The sequence below is a fragment of the Miniopterus schreibersii genome, assembly GCF_964146895.1.
Source record: "Miniopterus schreibersii genome assembly, contig: HAP1_SCAFFOLD_94, whole genome shotgun sequence".
In the NCBI taxonomy this organism is placed as follows: Eukaryota; Metazoa; Chordata; class Mammalia; order Chiroptera; family Miniopteridae; genus Miniopterus; species Miniopterus schreibersii.
The window spans coordinates 3,796-28,163 of NW_027669804.1; the positions used below are offsets into that span (position 1 = coordinate 3,796).

The window sequence follows — 24,368 nt, forward strand, 5'->3', positions numbered from 1 at the left end:
AACTTGAATTAAGAAACCACTAATGTAACTATCTTTTTCCCAAAAAGCACTTTTCCTAAATATTTACTTCTGTGACATTTATGCTTATTTCTAAGTGAGGATTCTGTTCAGATGGTGGAAGGAGCTTGAAGTCCAACATTCATAAGGAGAACACATCTGCAATTTTATTTATATTTTCCCATTTACCAAAAATATAGAAAGGCGAGGAACTTATGCACAGAAAAACAATGCATCGGCAACTTTAAATTCAAAGGATTTATAACTGGAAGGATTTTTCTCACTACTGGTAGTTCTCAAACTATATCTAATAGGAATCTGAGTTTCCACCGGGGACAAGTTAGGACTGCAGAGCCTGAGTCTCCATCCCTCCTTTAGCTAGACAGCTCTAAGTCTCTGTTTTATATAATACAGTTTCATGAAGAAAAAAATTTTTTAAAGTTCTAGTCCTTGAAAGAAAATTGTTGAAGGTGTGAAAATCACTGATTTAGTCCAAGTCCCCAATTTCACATCAGAGTCAACAAAGGCTCAGAGAGATTATAGGTCGATCGCCCAAGGTCACGAAGCCAACCAGCTGCAGGCAGAAGCGGGCTCTGCGTCTCCCTCCTGAGCCTCGGGCTCCGTGGCAGCTGCTTCCTCACACTCAGGAGAGACACACGGGCTTTAAGCAGAACTCAGAGGAAACCAATGCGGGAACTTTGCCGTGTGGCTCAACAATGTTTCGGCAGGGGACGCGAAATACCAGCTTTCTAACTAAACTGTACGTTAAAATGTCATGAATAAAAATCAAGGGATGGAAATTAGCATCACGTCTCCTCTTAGGAGCGTCCGGGACACTCGGTTTATAAAGCGCAGGACAAGAAACGAAGGAGAAAGTCTTCAGTTAAACCGAACAAGCTGAAATGGAGGAAATTCTTCCTTAAAAGAACGATTCCTTCCCCCCAAAAACCTGGTTTACCAAACCCATCAAGACGTGAGTCCCCTATATGTTGTGGGTCCCCTATAGCAGAATTTAAAACCCGCAGCAGGTCTCTGTAGCACCTAGCACGCTGCTGTCCCACTTTCTCATCCTCAGTCGGTGTGAACGACAGACACGCGCTAATTCCCAGGGTGATTTAACCATCAGAAAGGGCAGGGCCCGCCTCCCTGCCTTCCTCTCACAGGAGGACCTGGGCTCTCTCCACCCGCCCCTAGAGCAGGGGTTTGCCTGGTGGGCGAGTCCGAGAGAAGGAACTGAGGTCACTTGCCTGCTTGGGGCTCTTCCTGGAGAAGCTGTGTCGCCCAAGGGCCAGCAGTGGGTCCCCGCACCTCCCGCTGAGCAGCCTCAGGCGATGCTGGGGAACCCAGCGGGAGGGCGGCTGTCTGCCCGCAGCCCCTGCTCTCATCTCAGAGGGGAAGCGGGTGTCACTTGCCACCTTCCCGCCACAGCTCCAAGAAAGGTGACTCCACAACCCTCACAGAAAGGTTTTCTTCTTCCCCGACTTCTACTTAATGTGCATTGTCCAGAACCCAACAAAGGCTCCCCTGCTCGACACACTAAATGGTCCACACACCAGGCCCTCAAAGGTGGGCTTACTGGAACGCGCAGGAGAGGCAGGGTGGAGGGAGAACAGGGACAGGCCCATAGCTGCAGCAGGCTGAACCCACAGCCCCAGCAAACCCAGTAGTTGCGGATGGGTTAGGGTGCAGCCCCCACACTGCAGACCAGCAGAGGGCAACAGTCCAGCAGCATTCCTAGCCCCACCCCAAAATCCAGGTCCCTGCCCAGTTGCAGCAGACCAGTAGCAGCAGCAGAGTCAAGTCTCCAGCCTCCTGGCCGCAGCACTGTGCTGCCAGTGGCCACGGGGAATGAGGCCGCAGCTCAGTGGGCTCACAAACTAGCTCCCCTCAACTGGCCACATCCCCCTGCCTGCCACGCTGGTGGTGCCCTGAGACCCAGGCAACCCGGATCCAGCACCAGCACCCACCACCCTGGTCAGCCTGCTGCCACCACTCCCATGTCCAAGGCTAAGCCTCCCACACCTTGAATCACTGCACCCCCTCCCCAAGCTTAAGTAGCACAGTGAGAGAAAACAAATCCTGTGCTACACCACCACCTACTGGAAAACTAAAGAAAGACCCCAAGTTATCAACCTGCTGAATTGTGGAAACCAAATGTCCCTAAATAAGAAAAGTGTTCACTACTTCAAATGCACCAGCAGAGAAACAACCCATTAAGCAGCATGTACCACCAAGGTAACGCTAACAAAGAAAGAAAATGACAGTTCTCCAGAAAGAAACTCAAAATAACGGCTGGTTGTGATACAAATGAGAGAGAAATCAAAATAGCAGTCATGAAGAAACTCAACAAGACAAAAGAAAACTCAAAAGGCAGTTCAATGAGCTCAGAAATAAAATGAATGAACAGAAGGAGTACTTTACCAAACAGAAGAGAACTATGGAAAGAACCAAACAAATTCTGGAGCTTAAAGAACTCCATAAAGGAGATGAAGAATGGATATATTAATAACCATGATACACAATGAAGCCTAGTTGCTATTTCAAGACTCCCTACCATTGCCATCTTAGTCACCAGTCATTCAAGTGCTGGCAAGATATACAGACATAAGTGACCCTCATTTTAAAAATTCAAATATATCGGCAAACATACTGCTGAGAGAGATGTCTGAGATTTTGCTGCCTACGTTTTCTTTAAGGATTTTCATGGTTTCACAACTTAAGTCTTTTATCCATTTTGAGTTTATTCTTGTGTATGGTGTGAGTTGGTGGTCTAGCTTCTTTCTTTGCCTGTCCCTGTCCAATTTTCCCAGCACCATTTATTAAAGAGACTGTCCATTGTATGCTCTTGCCTCCTTTGTCAAATATTAATTGAGCATAAAGGCTTGGGTCCATTTCTGGATTCTCTGTTCTGGTCCACTGATCTATATGCCCGTTTTTGTGCCAGAACCAGGCTGTTTTGATTACAGTGGCTTTGTAGTATAACTTGGTATCTAGTATTGTGATCCCTCCAACTTTGTTCCTCTTTCTCAAGTTTGCCGTGGCTATTTAGGGTCCTTTTGGGTTCCATATAAATTTTTGGAGAGTTTGTTCTAGATCTGTGAAATATGCCACTGGTATTTTAACAGGGATTGCACTGAATTTATGGATTGCTTTGGGTAGTATGGACATTTTAATGATGTTAATTCTGCCAACCCATGAACACAGTATATTCTTCCAGTTGTTTATATTTTTCTTTATCTCTTTCTCTCATTTTAAATATATCTTTATTGATTTCAGAGAGAGGAAGGGAGAGGAAGAGGGAGAAATAGAAACATCAATGATGAGACAGTTATCATTGATCAACTGCCTCCCTCACACCCCCTACTGGGGATTGAGCCCACAACCCAGGCGTGTGCCCTGACTGGGAATCGAACTGAGATCTCCTGGATCATAGGTCAATGCTCAAGTGCTGAGCCATGTCCAGCCAGGCCTCTATTTTTTTTTTATCGTCCTATACTTTTCTGAGTACAGGTCTTTTGCCTCCTAGGTTGTTTACTCTGAAGTATCTTAAATTTTTGTTGCAATGGTAAATGGAATTGCTTTTTAAATTTCCCTTTCTAAGAGTTCACTATTGGTGTATAAAAATGCCTCACATCGAGCCAGCGGAGCTCAGAGGTTGAGCATCAACCTATGATCCAGGAGATCGCAGTTCGATTCCCAGTCAGGGCACATGCCCAGGTTGTGGGCTTGATTGCCAGTGGGGGGCATGCAGGAGGCAGCTGATCAGTGACTCTCTCATCATTGATGTTTCTATCTCTCTCTCTCCTTCTACTCTTCCTCTCCCTGAAGTCAGTAAATATATATATAAGTTAAAAGTGCCTCACACTGATCAGAATGGCTGTCATCAACAAATCATCAAATGACAAGTGTCGGTGAAGATGTGGAGAATAGGGAATCTTAGTACACTGTTGCTAGAATGTAGACTGGAGCAGCCACTACAGAAAAAGTACGGAATTTCCTCAAAAAATTAAATATGGAACTGCCTTTTGACCCAGTGATCCCACTTCTAGGAAGACAAGTATCACATGATCTCACTCATATGTGGAATCTAATGAACAAAATAAACTGATAAACAAAATAGATCCAGAGACATAGAAGTATAGAACAGACTGATGAATATCAGAGGGAGGTTGGGGGTCGGGTAGTGGGGAGAAGGGAGAGATTAATTGAAGAACTTATATGCATATATGCATAATCCATGGACACACTCAACAGTGTAGAGAAGGCCTGGGGTGGGTGGGCCAGAGGGGGCCGATGCTGGGTGGAGGGGATCAGCGGGGGGGGGGGGGGGGGGCAGAAAGGACATCTGTAATACTTTCAATGATGAAGATAAATTTAAAAATTAATTAAAAATTCATATATCTCCTTAATTTAACTATTTAGAAAATGTACAACTGCTCTGCAAGACATTTTATAAAAATGCTGTAAGTAAAGTAGCAATTAAGAACATTCTCTCACATAAGATGATGACAAAAAATGTTCACTTAAAAACAGAAATTAATCCTTTTAGTATTACAAGCGTATTTAATTCATAAAAAGGGTTCTTGAGGCAGGAGTCCCCAAGTTGTATCTTGTAGTAGAATTTCTAGAGGGTACAAAACTATTATTAGCATTCTGAACAAAAAGTGTCTCCTGGACTGGCATCGTGCCAGGAGTGCTGTGTAAAGATCTCTCCTGTTGCTTCTGTCTGAGAAGTTCATTTTTGACCTCTGCCATCCTCTCCTTAGTCCTGTGAAGATTGTAAACAACAAATGCTTAGTATTTTATTTTTCCCTAAGTGACCTGCATTTTTTTAAGTAGCCACAATAGTAAACAGAATTTCCCTTTTTAACAATGAAAATGTGTTGGAGCAGGCCTTCTATATTCAAGTATAGGTTCTAAATTGTTCTAGAGAAGCACTATGTTTCTAGGGAGAGGGGAGGGGGTTCCTCACTAACAAGTAATCCAAAGCAGGGAGGGGAGAGAAATGGCTGTGATGTGGGCGCTTCTCAGGTGACACTTGCTGCCTCCTGGAAGGACTGTACCTACAAGATTCTGGAGGATGCCCTTGGGCATATCTAGTGAACCACTTGAGAGGTTTTCTTAAATAATCCCTCAAAGACACTGTTCAAGCATTTGCTTTCACCACCCCTGTACAATACACTCATTACCTTGGAGATTTTAAACATTTCCCATGGACGCATAATTTAGAGCAACAACCTCTATGGGAACAAGACAGCCTCGCTGGGGATCAAAATGAACGAAAACAGCTCCAGAGGCCATCAGCTTGTAACACTGTTCCCAAGGCACCGGAGCTGGGAGCCGCCCTTTCTGTCTCCCCGCCCCCCTCAGGGCTCCACCACATTCTTTTTAGCAACTGTGTCAATCATACCGCCCTTCACCCCTGTTCATCTTTCCCCATTTACCCTGCAGGCCTTTGAGCAGAAAAACTATAAAGGATAGTTTGTCTCCAGGTGCCCTCTAGTGATAATAACAAAGGTCACAGTGAAGAAAGTAAATTTACCCAGCGCCAGAATGTGCCCAGCACTTAACCCTTTCAGTTTATTTTCCAAAAGTAGTTAAACTCATTAATATTTCTATTTAGGGTAATTACAACATGCAACTTTATAAAAATATCGCTGTCTAAATTATAAAGCTTCAAAAACAGCTTAAAGACTAGTACATCATGTAGGTTAACTTAGGAAAATATTAAGGGGGAAAAAATAAAATGGGGAAGATATGCAAACTGTCCTGGACAAACATTTGATAGACAAGTTCATTTACTAACATAATTTTCCAAACTTATACTACTTAGTTAGCTTCCATCCCTACTAATCTCATGAACCTGGCTTGATAAAAATTATGCTTTAGAAACTAATTATGAGGTAAATTTATTTTCTCTGATTTTGTGTTTTGACTTACTCGAGTAGTTGACGTGACAGTGACTTTGTACATTGGTTTTCTCTCTGGTGAAGTTGGTCATATTTTTCGAATTTGGAAAGTTCAGATTCCAGATCTTTCATTATGAGTTCTAGCTCCCTTATTAATGAAGCTTTAGTATTCTCTCTTAACTGCTGTAGATTTTCTTGAGGTAATGATTGCATCTGAAGCAAATAAGAAAGATACATTTTTAAAAAAGCATAATTTGAATAATTATATTTGTTTCCTTTAATTTTGAGTCAATAATTCACAGAGCAGCTTTTAACATGAAAGTAAGCTGGTTTGAAATATTAGGTTAACTAAATTAAATCTAAATTATAAAAAGAAAGTTAAATCTTTCTTTATTATTTAAATTTTATATTGTTAACACTATTGTAGATGTCCCCCGTTTTCTGCCCCTTTGCCGCCTCTAACCAGCCCCCACCCCCCTCCCGCCTTGGCCATCACCACAGTGTTGTCTGTGTCCATGGTCTATGCATAGATGTTCTTTAGCTAATCCCTTAACCTTCCTTTCTCCAGGCCCTCCGAACCCCCTCCCCTCTGACATCTGTCAGTCTGGTCCATGTATCCACGCCTCTGGTTCTATTTTGTTCGTCAGTTTATTTTGTTCATTAGATTCCACTTATTAGTAGCGTCATATGGCATTTGTCTTTCTCTGACTTCCTCATGTCACCTAGCCTAAAATCTTTCTTTCATTAGTACTCATGCATTCTGATAACTCAAAAAATAATAGAATCAATTTACATTTTTAAAAATCGAACAATAGAACTTATAATAGTATAATTTTTAAATCAACATTTTTACTTTTCTTCCTTATAGTCTTGTTTTACATCAATTGGTCTTAAAAATAAAATGATCCTCTAGTAAGAATCGTTCTGAATGGTCAATTTAGTGATAATAATGATGGAAATTAAAATACTGAAATGAGAAATATGCCACCTTCCTTCCTGAAATCTACAGAACAAATTGCTATTAAGGGAAGTGGAGAAAACACATACAATGTCTATGTCCAAAGTAAAATTTGCAGTGAAATGAAATAAAGCACATTAAAGATCAAGAAATTAACCTGTAACAACAGATGGGCTTGTTTTAATTTTTCATTTAAATGCTCTACTGTTTTCTCCCCAATCGTCTGTTCATGCTGTTCTGTTTCTGACATCTTCAGTTCCATTTTTTTTCTGAGCATTTTTGCTTTTTGTTTCCACTTCTGTTTTTTATCCTCTAGTTTTTCACATTTCTTTTGAATTGCTTTCACTGATGATAATGTCTGTTGACGTGTATTTTCTTCATCCAGATGTGCACATGCTGAAGATGCAGGTTCCTCTATTGCTATGAAATCATCAGTCTGCGTGAATGAAATAATATAGTTTGGTTATGAAGCTGTGGACTGAGAATAGTCTTAATTCAACACCAGTTAATTGTGACATTTTGAAATGAATTCAGTTGCAGTAAAATGTTATCCGTACTGTAGTACAGTCTTAGAATGTGGAACCTTGGATTACTCAGAATCAAGACCAAAGTTAAAACAACCAGGAGTCACAAACATATATTTGCTGTCATCATATTTGCCACACAGAGTCTGCAGTTGATTTTAAACTCTTTTTTTCTCTGACTGTTTCATGTCTTTCCTCCACCAAATGACTCTATGGCACCTCTTAGGAGAAAGCCTCTTACCTCTTCCCCCATCTTAACTCTTCATAATTTTTGAAGAAGTGCAGGGATATCATTTTGAGGTATTTAGGACTGAGTCAACAAATGCATCCCAAAATAAGACTTTCAAAATGAGACTCTAATTAATGAATCTTCTAACTATGGATTCTAACGCCATAAGTCTTGTATTGAACTACAAATGGTTGATGCTCATTTGAATTGCATTCCAAGAAAAAATGATCCCATGGGTTGCGGAGAAATCACATCTCTCACTGTAAAAGTTTAAGCGAGATGAGCCCTAAAAAAGTAGGGCTTAAATCAATAGTGAAATATTGAACTTCTTTGTTACTTCCCACAAAATAAGGGACCATACTAAACAAAAAGAACAGCACCATCAACAACAAACCTGCTGGAATGTCAGTGATAAGGGCGTGGGAGGAAGAACCTCCTTAGAGATGATGATTGTTTGCTAAGACAAGGCGAGTGAGGCAGTTACTGAAACATGTCTACAACTCCTTTGCACTTCTCCATGAAGCAGTGCTGGCCTTAGTCACTGGTTTCTAGTGAATAGAATGTGGTGGACCTGCTGTGTGACTTCTGTGTCTGGTGACACAGCTCCCATCTCACTCTCTCGGGAAGTTCACCCTGAGACCCGGCCACCCTGTTGTGAAGGATGAAGCAGCCCAGGCCGCGTAGTCAGTCCTCGTCTTGGTGGCAGCTGAGTCTGCCCCAGCTAATGTCCCAGCCAAAAGCCTGCCACTGACAAACAGGTGAATGAATAGCCTTTACATGAGTCTAGTTCCCAGCTTCAAGTCACCCCAGCTGATGGCAAGTGGAAAAGAAATGAGCCGGCCTCACTGCAGATTTGCCAACAAAGTAAATGCTGTTTTAAGACACAGGCTTTAGGGGTGGCTTATTAAGCACCAATAAATAACTGGCACAGATACTGATATTAAAAATGGAGTGCTCACACACACATGTGGGGGAGTGCCTTTGAACAGGAGGTAGGTGGATCCAGAGATAATGTATAGAGGTGTGACAATGAAAACCAAAAGGGCCTCCAAGAAATAGTGAGTGGAGGCCTCATAGCCCTGAGGCGGCTGACAGCAAGCGCTTCTGGGCAAGTGAGCAAAATGACACTGAAACAAGGATGACGGGATTCTCCCTAGGAAGCCCTGAAAGTGAAATGCACTAGAAAGATGAGCTAAAGGAAGACTATTAAATGGCAGAGAACCAGAACTTACCGGGTTCCAATATCCATTTCCCATTTAGAGCTTCTCCCACATGTCCAATGGTCAAATAATGCTAAAATACACACATGGCTTCTGGGTAACATCAAATCCAGGGTGTTCCAGGAAAGCATGGTCTAAGGATGAAGCCAAGACTTATAAAACCCTTAAGACCTCAGAAAGACTTATGTGGTGCCTCAGATGCCTTTAAGGATTTCCAGAATGTGAGAGTTTTCAAGGCACTGTCCTACAACACCTCCAGGAAGCCCAAGGTGAAGAGCTTACCTTAAAACAGTGTGCGAGGGCGGCTTTTCTAATGGTATGAATGCAAATAAAATTCACAGGAAACTCAAAGCTTCTAAGAGAACTGTAGTAGCAAAACCTCTGCTTGCTCACTTGGACTAAAGGAGAACAAGACAGTGCACAATAAAAAGAGGCTTGTGGGCCTTAGACCTTCTACAGGGAGGAGGCGGGCTGAGAAAAGAGCTGTAAGCACAGGTCACCTCTTATGAAAAGGGCTCAGGGAGAAGAGCCAAGGGCCCTGGAGAAGCAGTGCATGGTTAGGACAAGTCTTCCTCTCCTCAGTGAGGAAATAGAGAACATTATGAAATCGCTTTAAATCTCAGTAGTAAAACCAATGCAGTGTCCTTCAGCACCATTTACATACAATTTCCTTCTACCTTACCTCAAGCTTGTTTGAAAGGGAAGGTAAGACCGACTCATCTTCATGTCACACCACAATGTTTCTCCATGAAAACAAATAGGCTTTACATTTTTGAGATTTCAAATTGAGACATTTCCAAAGAGGAGAGGGGACAAGCCAGGTGTGACCCTTCTCCTCCCTGGGCAGTGAAACCTGCCGGTGAGTCTATGAATTATGAGTTAATCACATGAAGTAGATGCCAAGGCAGCAGGTCTGTTACAGGGTTTAATGGAAATGAAGCGAAGTGGGAGGCGCTGGGTTAGAGACTAAAGGTTGGAGAGTAAAAGGAATGGGTGTTATCTTTGTGAGCCTACTTTCCCCTCCTGTCAGAGTCAGCAAACACAAGCTGGCCACGGGCTTTATCAGGAAGCAAAATATCTCCACGAAAGGAGAGTTAAAAACATTCCACTACACTGACTTTTTATTATTACATAAAACACCTGGTAATATGCAAGATGACTGGGAAAGAGCACTCATAAAATTTGATTTGGGCTAGCAGAAGGACAGACTTATCAATCAATGAATTAGAAGGGAGAATCCAAAAATTAACCCGCACATTATGGCCAAGTGCTTTTTGACGAGGGAGCCAAACAGTTAAATCAGACATGAATAGTCTTTTTTAACAAATTGTGCTGGGACAACTGGATTTCCACATGCAAAAGAGTAAAATTAGATCTGTACCTCCTACCATACATAAAAATTAACTCAAAATGTAAAAGCTAAAACTATAAAACTCTTAGAAGAAAACATAGGTGTATGTCTTCATGACAGGATTTGGGTATTTTTTTTAGATATGAAACCAAAAGACAAAATTAGACTAACTGGACTTGGTCAAAATCAAAAACTTCTGTGCTTTAAAAGGCACCATCAAGAAAGTGAAAAGGGGAGCTACTGAATGGAAGAAATATTTGAAAATCCTTTATCTAATAAGGGGTTTGTATCTAGGATATATACAGAACTCTTACAATTCAATAATAAAAACACAATCCAATTGAAAATGGGTGAAGGGATTGAAGAGGCAGGTTTTCCAAGAAGATACACAGATGGATAGTCAGCATGTGAAAAGACGGTGGACATCACTAGTCATTAGAAAATCGCAAATCAAAACCACAATAAGATGCCACTTCACACCCACCAGGATGGCGACAGTCAAAAGACAGCCAATGGCAAATGTTGGCAAGAATGCAGAGAAACAGGAACCCTCATACATTGTGAATGAAAATGCAAAATGGTGTAAGCACTTTGGAAAAAAGTCTGGCAGTTTCTCAAAAGTTAAATATATGATCCAGCAGTCCCATTTATAAATATATTCCCAAAAGAATGAAAACTTGGATATGAATGCTCATAGCAGCATTATTAACAAAACCAAAAAGTGGAAACAACCCTAAAGGGCCATCAAATGATGAACAGATAAAAAAATGTAGTTGCTCCATGCAATGAAATGTTATTCAGCAATAAACAGAAACGCAGTACTGGTGATACATGTCACAAAATAGATGTTCCTTGAAAACATCATGCTAAATATAAAGGGCAGTCACAGAGGACCACATATTGTGTGATTCCACTGATATGAAATGTGCAGAATAGACAAAACTGGAGAGACTGAGCGGACAGTAGTGGTTCCTAGGGCTAGGAAGGGTGCGGAAGTGGAAACGGGCACAGGGTGGTTGCTAAAGGGCACAGGGTTACTTTTTACGGTGATGCAAATGTTCTAAAATGGATTGTGATGATGACTGTATAACTCTTGGAATATAGGAAAAACCACTGAATTGTACACTTTAAATGAGTGAACTGCATGGTATGTTCATTATATCTCAATAAAGTCATTGCCAAAAAAGATTTTAATTTCGTGCTGGTGCCTGGGGTCCAGTAATGGTATGCTTCTTGCCAGGGTTCAAGGCACAGAAGAATTAACAGTATGCCCTTTTTATAGAAAAGTGACAAAGAAAAAAGGCTGTCTTGTTCACTGATACCAAGTCTATACAATTAATAGAAAAATCTGTATTTCACTGCTCAAAGAATTGAATGACATGTATTTCCCCAAGGTGGGTGATTTTGGGGTCCCAAAACTAATTTACAATTACCTTCTCTTTTAACATATTAGTCTGAATTTCCATTTCAATTAGACTTGGTTTTAAATCTTCAGGAAAACTAAGATCCTCATTTTCATGTTCATTTAACTTCCTTTGTGTAATGTTTAAGAGTTCCTTAAATCTGCAGAAATGTACAAAATGAGTAAGTTCAATTCTTTAAGAGTAAATATTTGATAATTATTTGAACAGATACTATGTTCTATCATAAAAAATAAATAAATCTATAAATTATGATCCTCTCATTTGTACCAATCTAATACTGTTTGAAAGCATACTATCTAAATTATAAATATAAGGTGAAAAAAATTTATGGCATATGTGATACAGAGTTAATATTGAAACTATGCAGAGTTCTTATAATTAAGTTATTATTAATATTCATGTTAGTATGTCAATATAAAACATGAACCTATTATTAAATATCAACTATAAACCAGAGATCAGTATCCAAAGTGAAGAAGAAAAGCATAATTACAAGTGAATGTTTTGAAGAGACACAAAAATACCTTTTGGTACCTCCTGACGACAGTCTACAAGAAGAAAGGTCCCAACAAAAACATCAAGGAGCTCATTCGAAATAGAAAGAGAAGCAGGAGAGAAACATCTTTGAAGTCTGACTTGAAGGCAGAATTAGAAAGGGGCAGGGCTTTAGAAGAAGGGAAGTCAGAGAGAGCATGTGTAGCAGTCTCTTCGAGGCAGTTTAAGAAGATATCTTTGCTCGCACAACGTTAACAAAATGAAAGGGATACAAAGCAATGTAGAGAAAGACAGTGAAATGAGGGGAAAACACTGGTGAGGATCAGAGAACAAACTTAAGTGCTCGGCAAATAAACAGACAGGAAGCCATGTGGGGATTCCCAGACATTGGGGAAAATCCCATTATTTTTCACTAGTGGTAAAAACACGATTATACAACTTCTTTAAGTCATACAGACAGTTTTGTATGTGTGATATATTTTATAACTAAAAAAGGAGAAAGAAACATAAGCCAAATCAAGAGAATTTTTGATGTTGTTAAACAATGACACAGGGAGGCTTTTAGATATTAAACTATTTGAATGCTGAAGGGAAGCACACTCACGACTGAAATTAGGAAAGGTCACCAGAGAGCAAAGACATCTTGCAGAAGTAAAAATTCAAGGTAGACATGAAAAGTGCAGTCGACAGGATATGCAAAATGCATCCTCATTATTGTTTTAGGAACCACTAAAGAGTAAGTAGAGCCTGGCCAGGCGTGGCTCAGCGGTTGAGCATCGACCTAGGATCCAGGAGATCAGGGTTCGATTCCCAGTCAGGGCACATGCCCAGACTGCGGGCTCGATCCCCAGTCAGGGGCGTGCAGGAGGCAGCGGACCAATGACTCTCTCATCATAGACGTTTCTGTCTCTCTCTCTCCCCCTCCCTTCCTCTCTCTGAAATCAATAAACATGTATTTAAAGAAAAAAAAAAGTAGTATTTCGGCCCTCAAAGCAGTTTCAGATTGTGCTGTGAGTTTCTGAAGTAAATTTTTAAATAGGATAATTTGTTTAATTATGAAAGTTACACATAGGAAATGAATTTCAATTTTGGTTTTAATAAAGTAAGTGGCAGTTAAATCTTAACTGAAGGTGGAAATGGTCTGAAATATTAAAACCTTACCTAGTGAACTCTTTCTCCAGTTCACCCATCTTCTTTAATCCTTCATGCAGGCAAGACTGCAGGAAGAATTTTAACTCAGCCCATTCCCTTATCTGTTTCTTTTCATGCTGAATCTGTGAAAAACACTTTTAAAGTGAATTATTTTTAAAAATCTAAACATTCACTCTTCTTTCTTAAAAATATGATTTCTCATGAGTTCATGAATAATATGTGTAAACAGGTTTATAAAACGTAGTAGACAGGTTTATAAAATCTAGTTTATAAACCTGGTGCTCATAAGGACAGATTTGAAAACTAATAACCTCTTACAGCAGCTTAAATTGACTTTAAAGTTTCACCATTTTTTGTCTGGAATTTAAATTGCGAAAATTTGCTAAAACAGAGGTTTTGACATATAAAATACCAAGTCTTTAAAAAAAACCAAAACTTTAAGAGAATGGCTATATTGACATTTTAGTTTCTAAAACTGTCCTAGAAACATTCCATTAATAATTCAACATATTCCAGGTTTTATTAAATCGAATCTTACAAGGATAATCTTTGAAAACTTCCCATGCAAATCTGATTTTAGGATGAGATGCTCTCGTTCTCTGTAAGCTTCTGCCGTAAGTTTCAATCTCTCCTTCTCTGTTAAACACTTTTCTCTTTAAACAAAGTTTGTCTTCTCTATATTGAATAAAATCATAGCTTTTACTTGATCCTTGTAGCTTTTCCCATCATCCTGCTCCCCACTTCCACTCAACGCTAGCATCTTTAACACAGGCTCACCCCCAGGCTCCTGCTCTCACCACGCCTCTCCTTTTATAGGAGAATCCACTCCAGCCCTGTAACTGCCCCAAGCACTTCCTGAGGCTCCTTTAGGCCCTGTGCTGCTTTACTTCCCACAGCTACTGGGAACAAGGACCACACCCCACCCTCTGGGCCTCCAACCCCAATTCATTTCTACATGATGGACAGTCCTCGACTCTTTCTATTCCTTTTTAGTTTAGTTTTACTCTTTATTTATTTTTTGTTTGTTTGGAACAAAGTGGTAGCATGTTTATTTGTCTTCACCCTGTTGAATGCCATGAGCTAGAGCTACACTGAAGTTGAGGGGAGATGTAACAAGTTTAAGAAACTCAATACCTGGTTTTATAATTCAATGGTCTTTGTTTATAGCAACACATTAAACTAAAGATATGGGCTAGAGACTGTATACTTAGCACATGAAAATCAGTATATAATCAATACAACAGAAATTATGAGGAATTCCTAAGAGACAGAAAGCTGACAGGCTCAAAGCTGATAGGCTCGAATCGCAGACACATGCACAAGAGGAGGGCTCTGAAGGAGGAACTGGGGGAGCTCAGTCAAGCAGCGGATAGACAGTGCTCACCTAAGACAATCTGTTTTTATTTAACCTTTTTTTATAGAAAATTTCTAACACAAACAAAAGAAGATAGAATATTATATTTACCCTCCAGAGGTTCATCACCCAGCTTCACACTTTTCTTTTTTATTACTTTTTGTTTTTTCTACCTCACTTCTTTTTTTTCTTTCCATCACCACGTATCCCATCTATGCCCCCTTCCACCTCCCCCAATCCCCTCACAGCCCTGCAATTGCCACCCTGTTGTCCCTGTCCATGAGTTTTCTCTAGCTTTTTTCTTTTCCGCTCCATCCCTACACCCCCCTCCAATACCACCAACACCATCAGTAGACAAGTACCATATGATTTCACTCATAGCTGGAATTTAATGAACTGAACTACCAAGCAAAACAGAGACAGACTTATAGATAGAGATCAGTCTATTCCTTTCCTAAAATTCAGAGTTCCTTAAATCTCAACACTTCAGACCAGATTCCCTCAACATTTCCAGCCCTGACCCCTTTGCTGAGTTCATCTGTACTTCTCTTCCTCCCTTCTAGCTCCTCATAGACAATACCCTCAACCACACACTCATAAACCATGATGTGATAGGTCACCTATGTAGATAGCTAATCTTGTACATTTTATGTTGATTCTTATTGGTGTTACTTTGAGTGTGCTAGTGTTCTGTTCTGATCTTGGGGGCACTTTCGTTAACCAGCATTCTCTGTCTTGCTTTTTCTCATAATGCAAGTGTTTTTCATGAGCATCAGATTATCAATTATTTGCCTTTAAAAAATAATAATAATTTCCTATTCCATAGAGACCGGACCTAGGGAAGACTTCTGACGTGCCTTTCACATACATACTCAACTATATTCTTTGAAGGCCTGAGAAAGCTAGAGCTATCTTCTTGCCAATTCAGACTCTTCACCTCAACACTGTGTTGATCAAATATCTGGGTTTCAATCCCAAGTCCATCAGTGATATAAAGTATTTAATTTTATTCTAACAATAGTTAAGCTCAAATATTTCCAACTTATATGACTATATCATATAATATCATATACTTATATCATATAATATATGTCACGGACAAATTTATACTTAGAAAGACAAGATTATCTCTTATGAGAAAAATTAAAACAATGTAAAATTAAGGCCTAAATTCTCTTGTACAGAAGAGATGACAAGTGCTTAAAAGGATGAGGTCAGTGAGAGTTCGAACAGTCAGAGATCACTTCATGGACAAGGAGAGATTGGGAGCCAGGTCCAGATAGATGTAGGAATAAGCAAGAGGAACAGAAACTGAAAAGTCAGAATGGACAGCATGAGTAACAGCAGAAAGATGCTGACATCAGCCCAGTTATCTCAGAGGATAAAGTCCAATGGCAAGGAAATAAAAACATGTTCACACAATGACTTGTACACTAATCTTCACAGTAGAATTATTAACAGCCAAAAAGTGAAAACAACACAAAGTGCCATCAACTGATGAATGGATAAATGGTTGAGCTACACAATGAAGTATTGTTCAGCAATAAAAAGAAATAAAATATTGATATGTGCTATAATGTGGGTGAACCTTTAAAACATTACATTAAGTGAAAGAAGCCCATCACAAAGGACTGCAACTTGTGTGCTTGCATATACATGAAATATCCAGAATAGACAAGTCAACAGAGAAAAAGTAGCCTGGTGGTAGCCTGGTGCAGGGTGAGATGAGAAGCTGGTAGACAGCTAAGAGATGTGGAGTTTGTTTTTGGAGTGATAAAAATATTCTATAATTGATTGAGATGATAGATGCACAACTCTCTGAATATGTTTAAAAGTATTGATTTGTACCATTTAAATGGGCAAATTATATGATATGTAAATTATATCAATACAGCTTTTGTCAAAAAAAATCCAATGGTTGATCTAGATTTAATTTTCTTAATTGTCTGACGATTTCCATGCTTTCATAATATTCTGAGAGGAAGTGAAGGATATGCCTACTTCAACCAGTTTGTATAATGACCGTCCCGTACAAGTTATTTCAAAATCTGTAAAATAAATACAGATTCTATATCTATTCACCAAAATGAAGGTAAGAACTAAAACAATTTTCTGGAACATTCCATTAAGCATTATCCTTTGATTTTATCTGGCTGCCTCATCATGATAATGGAGATATCACTAAAAATATTTTTTAGTTAAAAAAAAGAAAAAAAAAAGCCTCTTGACTTTTATGAAGAACACTGCATAATTCTCAACTTTCCTAAGGCTAAATATTATAAGAAAAACCATAAAATACAAATGGCAGGATAAAAGCCAGGGTTTAAGAAATAAGTGCACTATAAAGATAATAAAATTATAATAAATTAATTACAATAAAAATAGAAAAGAAAGCTAACCATGAAAAGTAGTACCCTAAAACACTTTATATTGTTTAACCAGCTGTAGATGAACTGATGACATGTTAAATTTCGTACATACTTGACTTCTGCTTTCATCTAATTCTTGCTTTAACTTCTTTTTCTCGTCTTCTAAATTCATACGAGAGGGTGATTCAACCTTCTGCAAAGCCTCTAACGTGGATAGTTTATTTTTGGTATCAGCCAGGTCTTGTTGAAGTTGTCTCACAATTGCCTAGTAAGATATTTCCGTTACTGGTTTTAGAAATCACATTTTAATTAAATTATGTTAATAATTATAACTTCACATACAGGATAGGGCTAAAGGTTACAGCTGTGAGTACATGAAACACAGTTTACTTTTGTATTGTTATTTACTAATTATTGCATTACTCTCCATAGGAACAACTGTAAACCTACTTCTGCCCACGCTGGATGTACTTAGAGTCACATATTATTAACATAATATGTAACTGGGAAATATCACCACATACATCAATTCGCCTTCTTTTCCTCATAATGGACAGATTCCTGTTTGCTTAATCAGGTTAAAGACACAGAAATGCAATCCTCCTGCCTAATCAGTATTAGGTTACTTAGACAGCTGATTCAGCCCCTCTCTCAAGCCCTGACCCTCTTCATGAATCTCAAAGCTTTACAATCTACTGACGTCCCAAAGAGAAATGGGTATGTAGGTGGATCAAGTGGTAGTAAGTTCAACATTGTGGAACATTTTTCTCTTTTTATTTTATTTTTTTAACCAGAGGCTTCAATGAACTTCAGAGCTCCTCATACATTCAATCCCTTGCTCAAATTCTTCCAATAGATTCCTATCATAATAGAAAGTGAAGTCATTCCAATGGCCTTCGAGGGTAACCCGGCCTTGCCCTCTCTCCCTGCTACACATAAATCCTGCCACCTGTCACTAGTCTGAAATGGAGATCCAATGTCAAATTAAGAAATCACAGAGAGTTACAATTCTCTCTGTATTGGACAAACATCTCCAAACGATAGTAATTAGGCCTTGCCATGAGAAACACGATCCAATCACTTGTAAAAATATTCAAAGAAAATTATAAATAGTAGTGGAAAGTATAAATTTGCTAAAACTCATCACATTTGTCCCAAATTACGATTTAATGAAAAGTAGATGCCTTTAAAAGAGCTGAGGGGTCTCATGAATATATTACTTGAGACTGAAATATTTCCAAATTTAATTCAAATTCAAAATAACATTATACCAACTAAAATGTACAAGAAGCCACTGAAGAAAAGGTACTATGAGATATACAGCATCTTCACTTCAGTTCATCTGGAAAATCTGAAATAGTGTCAAGATAATCCACTTAATTGAATCTTAATTTCAAAATACTCATTTTAGGTATGAACATTTCCATTTATCTGCTTCCTAAAGGAATTAAGATGTGGTGACAGAAAGATTAAAATTATTATTGTATCAGTATAAGACTAAATTTTAATATCAGTCTATATCTATTAACAATCTATGGCTTAACCTCTTAAAATTTCATAGGCAACAGAAAGTCTTTACTCAAAACAAAGCACCTCTCAGACCTAATGCTCAGTTGCTGGATACAATGTCTTTTAAGCTGATGGAGCAAACACATTTATAATCTATATATTTTTAATATTCAACTAGATTCACATTTAACCATCATCAAATATTACTCTGAATTTTTTTTTAGGAAATTGGAAAACTATTTATCTGTCTGGATACTTACATCTTTTTCTGCTTTATCATTTTCAAACTTAAATATTCTTTCTTTTAAATGATGCCATTCATTGGTTAACTCCTTCTTTCGGTCCTGTTCAGCATGAAATATTTTTCTCATCTCCTGAAGCTGATCTAGGATATTAACAACTGTCTTTTCTTCACTGTCAATTTTGCTGTGAGCATCATCCAGCTGCTGTCGAAGCAACATATTTTCACTTTGTAGTTGACATAACTTCTCCCTTAAGGATTCCTGCTCTGCAATGTATTTATTCACTTTACATTGTTCGCTTTGATACATGTGTTCAATTTCCGTCTTTTGGCCCTTTATTTTTCTTAGGTCTCTTTCTGCGCCTTCTAAAATCAAGGTCCTTTCTCTGAGAGCATCTCTTGTGTGATGAAGCTCAATTTCTAGGCTACTGAACTTACTTTCAGCTTTAGAAAGTTGTTGAGAAAGAATCTCATTGCTTTTCTTAAGGTCAGACATGTCAAAATTCATTTTGTCCTGGAAACAAAACCATTCATCTCTTATTCTCTGGAAAGCAAGTTGTAGGTCTTTCTTTGATGTCTGACATTGTTCACGATCCTGTAGAGCAGTAGCCAGTCTAGGTCGGTATGATTCAACTTCTGCTTCCAGTCTTTCTCTGTTTTGTTTTTCATTCTCCAGTTCAGAGTTGAGCGTTGCATTCTGAGCTGTCAGAGCCTCAAGCTGTCCATTATATTGAAATATTGTTTTTGTTAATGTTTCCTCATTCAGTTTTATTGTCTTCTGAAGATGGTCATTCTTTTCTTTGGCAATTGCAATGTCCTTCAAACATTTCTTTTCCATTTCCCGGTTCTGATTTTTTACTGCATCTATTTCCATTCTTAGAGCAGCAATTTCATCCTGCAACTTGTGACTTTCAGGCAACAGGCTTTCTTCTCTTTCATACCTATCAGAAACCTAAGTAAAACAAAGGAGACTTGTAGCTAACACTCATTGAAATGACATATCATGATAGCCTCTGAAATTAAAGAATAACCTATATGTTTATATAAAATAAGCCTGAAATAAGTGACTATCCCTCTGGAAAAAAAATAGAGTTGGATCCAACCTCAAACTTGAGACAAGCATAAATACTCCAAAGTTCAAAAATTTAATAAGATGATGAATTTTTTAAAGTGAAAAAGAAATCACAAGAGAATTTTTAAGACTCTCAGAATTGGAAAGGGCTTTGTCTGAGTCACCACAGAATGAGAATGTATTATATAAAAGATTAATAACTCTACACTTAAAATTTGAGTTTACAGTCTAAACATATGGCTACTCCACAGTAAGAGTGTTCATCCTGCACATATTAAGATAGACTAAATTTCCTAAAATTCTTTTTTCCCCCCAAAATATCCCATAGATATTCTACTTTTCTAGTACTTTCAAAGTCAGCTATAAAAACTCCCTCTACTAATAACTGATAACCTAGGCTTTGTCCTAAGCACTTCTGCATCCATCAGTGAACTCATTCAGTTATCACAATCTAGAATGGAGAGGTGAAAAAGATAAGCAAGTTCAGGTTCTTCCCCAGGTGTGCAGACTCCACAGTTTGTGCTCTGGCACTGCCCACAGTTCTTCTCTAGTGTGAATACAAAAACACTAAAGAAGCCTCATCTATCAAAGTACAAATGGTGAATAGGATAAAATTTATAGAGCTCTTCTTAGAAAAGGCTGAAATTTTTTATTGTTACAATAACTTTTATTTCTTGTTCATGATGTTGAAAGTAGTAATAAATGTAAAATGGGGGGAAGTACACTGAACTACTTTACTAGGAATAAAATACTTACTAATAAATTATCAGGTGAACTTCTACCTCTGTTTCTTAAAGCCAGGAGCTCTGCTTTCGATGTGTCCATGTTAAGCCTTTGTACATCTTGCTGTAATGCTTCATTTACACATCCTGTAGGTGTTCCGACACTATAGGGGTCAGAGGAACTCCATTCTATTTCAGATTCCATGCTTTTATAGTTACTAGCACTGCAATGATCTGCATATAATGGCTTCTGCAAGAAGTCTTGATTTGGCTTTGTTTCCTTATAAGTATTTGTAGCAGCATAAGTATTGTGCTTTTTTATTTGAATCATGTGTTTTTTTTCACTGTGGCTGGCAATCTGCAAATCAAGATGACTTTTTAGACCACTAGACTGAGGTGTATGTCTGACGCCTAATTTCCTATTAGTGGTATTTGGGTTCATATTTTTTGTCATCTGCATATCAAACTCTTGGTCTTCTTTCACTTTGGATGTAACTACTGGGTTCCTTACTTTGATATTTTCTGTATCACTACAAAAACGCTCTTCATTTTTGTTTAAAACATGTTCAGTGTCAGGTTTGTGATCATTTTCAGAGTGTAACTCCTTTTTGCTTAAACAAAGCTCATAAGAAGATGACCAGGAAGAGTCCTCTGGGGTCCCAAGGCGTGAATGAGATGGAAACACATTTTTGAGGGTGGGTTCTCCCCCAGGAAATGTCTGGAATACTTCAGAGAGAGGCATTCCAAATGCATCTTTTCCCCCACAATCAAGTACTTTATTTGTCAGATTAGAAGGCATTTGTTTTACACTTCCTCCTTTTTTAGAGTTATGGAGGGGCCCTTCCTCAGGACACTCACTAGTGTCTTTTTCACAAAATTCATGACGCTTCTGCTTTAACTCATCACTGGTAAGTTGTAAATTCTTCCTCTGTTTGAATTTCCCATGTTTAACACACATTTCCTCATCCTTTTGCACAGAAGGATGTCCTGAATATGCAAATGTATACTCTCTGTCACATGCCCTATTTATTTCTGAGTCTTGAGACATTTTTTCCAGATGCAAAGTTGGAAGGTGAATTTGCTTGCTTTGGTTTTCTGCTGTCTTTGCTGTAGGAGCACACATTTTTGAAATAACTTCACCCTTAAGTAATCAAGTATGGACAAAGGAAAATTAGAATATAATTAAAATTTAACTTTTAGAATTCTTAATCTATAGTTAGCTACTCCCAAATCACTAGATTATAACTGTGAGGTAAAACAATTACTGGCCTTGGTCTAAATTAAAAGAAAAACATGAACCCTCAAACTTAATTTTGTCACAATTCATTAGATGTTAAATCTATCAAACATAACTTAGTAGCGAATTTTAATGCTTAAAGGCTTCCTCACTTAAAATATTTCACCCCCCCATAACCTCACCAGTGAGCCCCTGCACCACATTTCACCTAACCATATCCTCAATAGTGAGCCCCTACACCGCATTTCAGAATTTTATTAGAGCTGATCTAAGATGGAGCCAAAGGAGCTGAGAGTTACACTCACCTCCTTTCTGTACCAAACTGGAATTACTACTAAGGTACATAACTAGCAACCTGAATAAGCAACTGAAGACTAGCTGAACATTACTCTGGTAACCAAGAACTACAGAAGAACCCTCAGCTAGACTGGTAGCAAGGGCAGAGATTCAAAAAGGGCAGGCCCCGCACCCACTTGTGGTGGTTGAGAATGCTGAGGGGTATCTCAGCTGCAAAGTTCCCCCCTGAGGAGCATGGGGTCTCAACGCACACCCGGGTCCCCAGCCTTGGGCACCAGAGGTGGGAAGAGGAGCCCACATAATATCTGGCTCTGAAAGGCAGCAAGGATTCTGTTCTCCAGGAAAAAATGGGAGTCTGCTGGAAAGACAGGAGCCCTCTTAAAGGGCCAGCACACAAGTCTTATTCCAAACACTCACTCTGGGACTATGAAGAAAGGGTGTCTCAGAGTGGAATGGAATCATGCAAGGAGAAACTGCTTTGAATGTCTCTGGGAAGAGAGCTGAAGGTATGACCTCTCCGTCCCTTTCCTGTGCTGACTGAGCCTCTCTCCCACAATGCCCACAGATGCCATCATTCCTGGGTTAAGCACTCCCTTCATTACAGCATGAACCTGGGGAATCTACTAGCCCCACTGTCCTGACTCCCTGTTCTCTACCCTACGGAGCAACACACTTCAAAGGAGTCAGCTGACTGCGCCTACTGTGTAGACTTCATGGAGGCCTCTTGAGGTGGTCTGATGGACTGAAGGGGTGTCAGAGACTAAGTTGTGTGGCTTTGGGGTGGGGGCCATTTTTTAAAATCCCTTGCAGGTCTAACTAAGGCCACCATTCCAATGAAGAGCCCTCCATTCACACAGCCAAATCTTGGCCTTCTGGGGCCTGATGAATTCTGCTGGCTTTTACTCTAATGATTCCCTGAGGCCCCACCCAACCCAATCACAAAGGTCCACGGATACCCCGTGGGTGGTAGCTGGCATTGGTGTATCCTGGAACTTTTGCTGAATAGCCTCACACCCAGTAATGAAGCTGACTTTGAATCTGTATCAGTCTGGTGAACACCACTCTCACTTACCTGATGACTCACTTACCTCATGCAACTCACATACCAACAGGAGCTCTTTCAGTGACTGACCCCAACAGAAAGCTGGTAGGCAGAGGTGGATCTCAGGGTGACTTGGGCTTTTTGCCCACCTGGCCCACGGGCTTGGTACTGGTGGAAGGAGGCCTTGGTGTGCAGCTTGGCCCCTCCTAGGCACACCCAGGCACAGCCGAGGCAGTCACAAATGCTGATTGCTTTGTAACTCCACACAGGTAGCCCAAGGGAAATCACTGGCAGAACCTGACTTGCACCAGAGTCCCTCCCAAGAGGGCCAAGTACCAATACACGTGGTGGGGGTCTTCAGAGCATGATCCAATTAGCTCCATGAGAACGACACCCAAAGATTTCTGCAGGCACCAGACCATGCTGGCGTGAATTACTCAACATGGCATCAGCTTTCACACTGCAACAGAGTACATACCGTGGTCAACCAGCCTGAGGATCAACCCCATCCATGAATCGGCCATTAACAATCAAGGCTCTACAAAAGGAGGGCTCACATAACACACACAAGTGACTTTCCTGGAGCACCTAGCTCAGGTGATCAGAAAGATTGTGCCACTGAGCCTCACAAGACACCTAATACATAAGGTTATTATACCAAGACTGGGGGCCATAGCAGATTTACCCACTACACAGAAACAAATTTGGAGAGGCAGCCAAAATGGAGAAACCAAGAAACATGCCCCAAATGAAAGAACAAGAAAAATCCACCAAAAAAGAACTAAATGAAATGGAGGCAAGATATGCACCAGATACAGAGTTCAAGAACATGGTTACAAAGATACTCAAGGAACATAGTGAGAACTTCAATAAAGAAATAGCAAGTATAGCCTGGCCAGTGTGGTTCAGAGGTTGAGCATCGACCTATGGTTCAGGAGATTGTGGTTAAGTTCCCAGTCAGGCACATTCCCAGCTTGCAAGCTCGATCCTCAGTGGGGATCATGCAGGAGGCAGCAGATCAATGATTCTCTCATCATTGATGTTTCTCTCTCTTTCTCTCTCTCTTCCTCTTTCTGAAATAGAGACATGTTTAAAAAGAGAGAGAGAGAGCAAGTATAAAAAAGGACAAAGACATCATATAAAAGAAGCAGTCAGAAATGAAGAATACACTAGAAGGAATCAACAGCAAATTAGATGAAAAAGGAAATAGAATCATTAATTTAGAAAACAAGGTAGCAGGAAACGCCCAATTAGAGCAGCAAAATA

The 24,368-nt window shown here is 39.5% G+C and overlaps 1 protein-coding gene across 1 annotated transcript; it reads right to left on the reverse strand.

Moving 5' to 3' along the window:
* Window positions 1-5,937: 5,937 nt before the first annotated feature.
* Window positions 5,938-23,524, reverse strand: LOC308552039 (ankyrin repeat domain-containing protein 26-like; the record flags this gene model as incomplete). Its single annotated transcript, XM_081163007.1, has 7 exons — window positions 5,938-6,119; window positions 7,022-7,300; window positions 11,622-11,751; window positions 13,269-13,381; window positions 17,095-17,247; window positions 18,752-19,684; window positions 23,405-23,524. Coding segments are annotated over 7 exons (1,910 nt in total), but the record flags the coding sequence as incomplete, so codon positions are not given.
* Window positions 23,525-24,368: the final 844 nt, after the last annotated feature.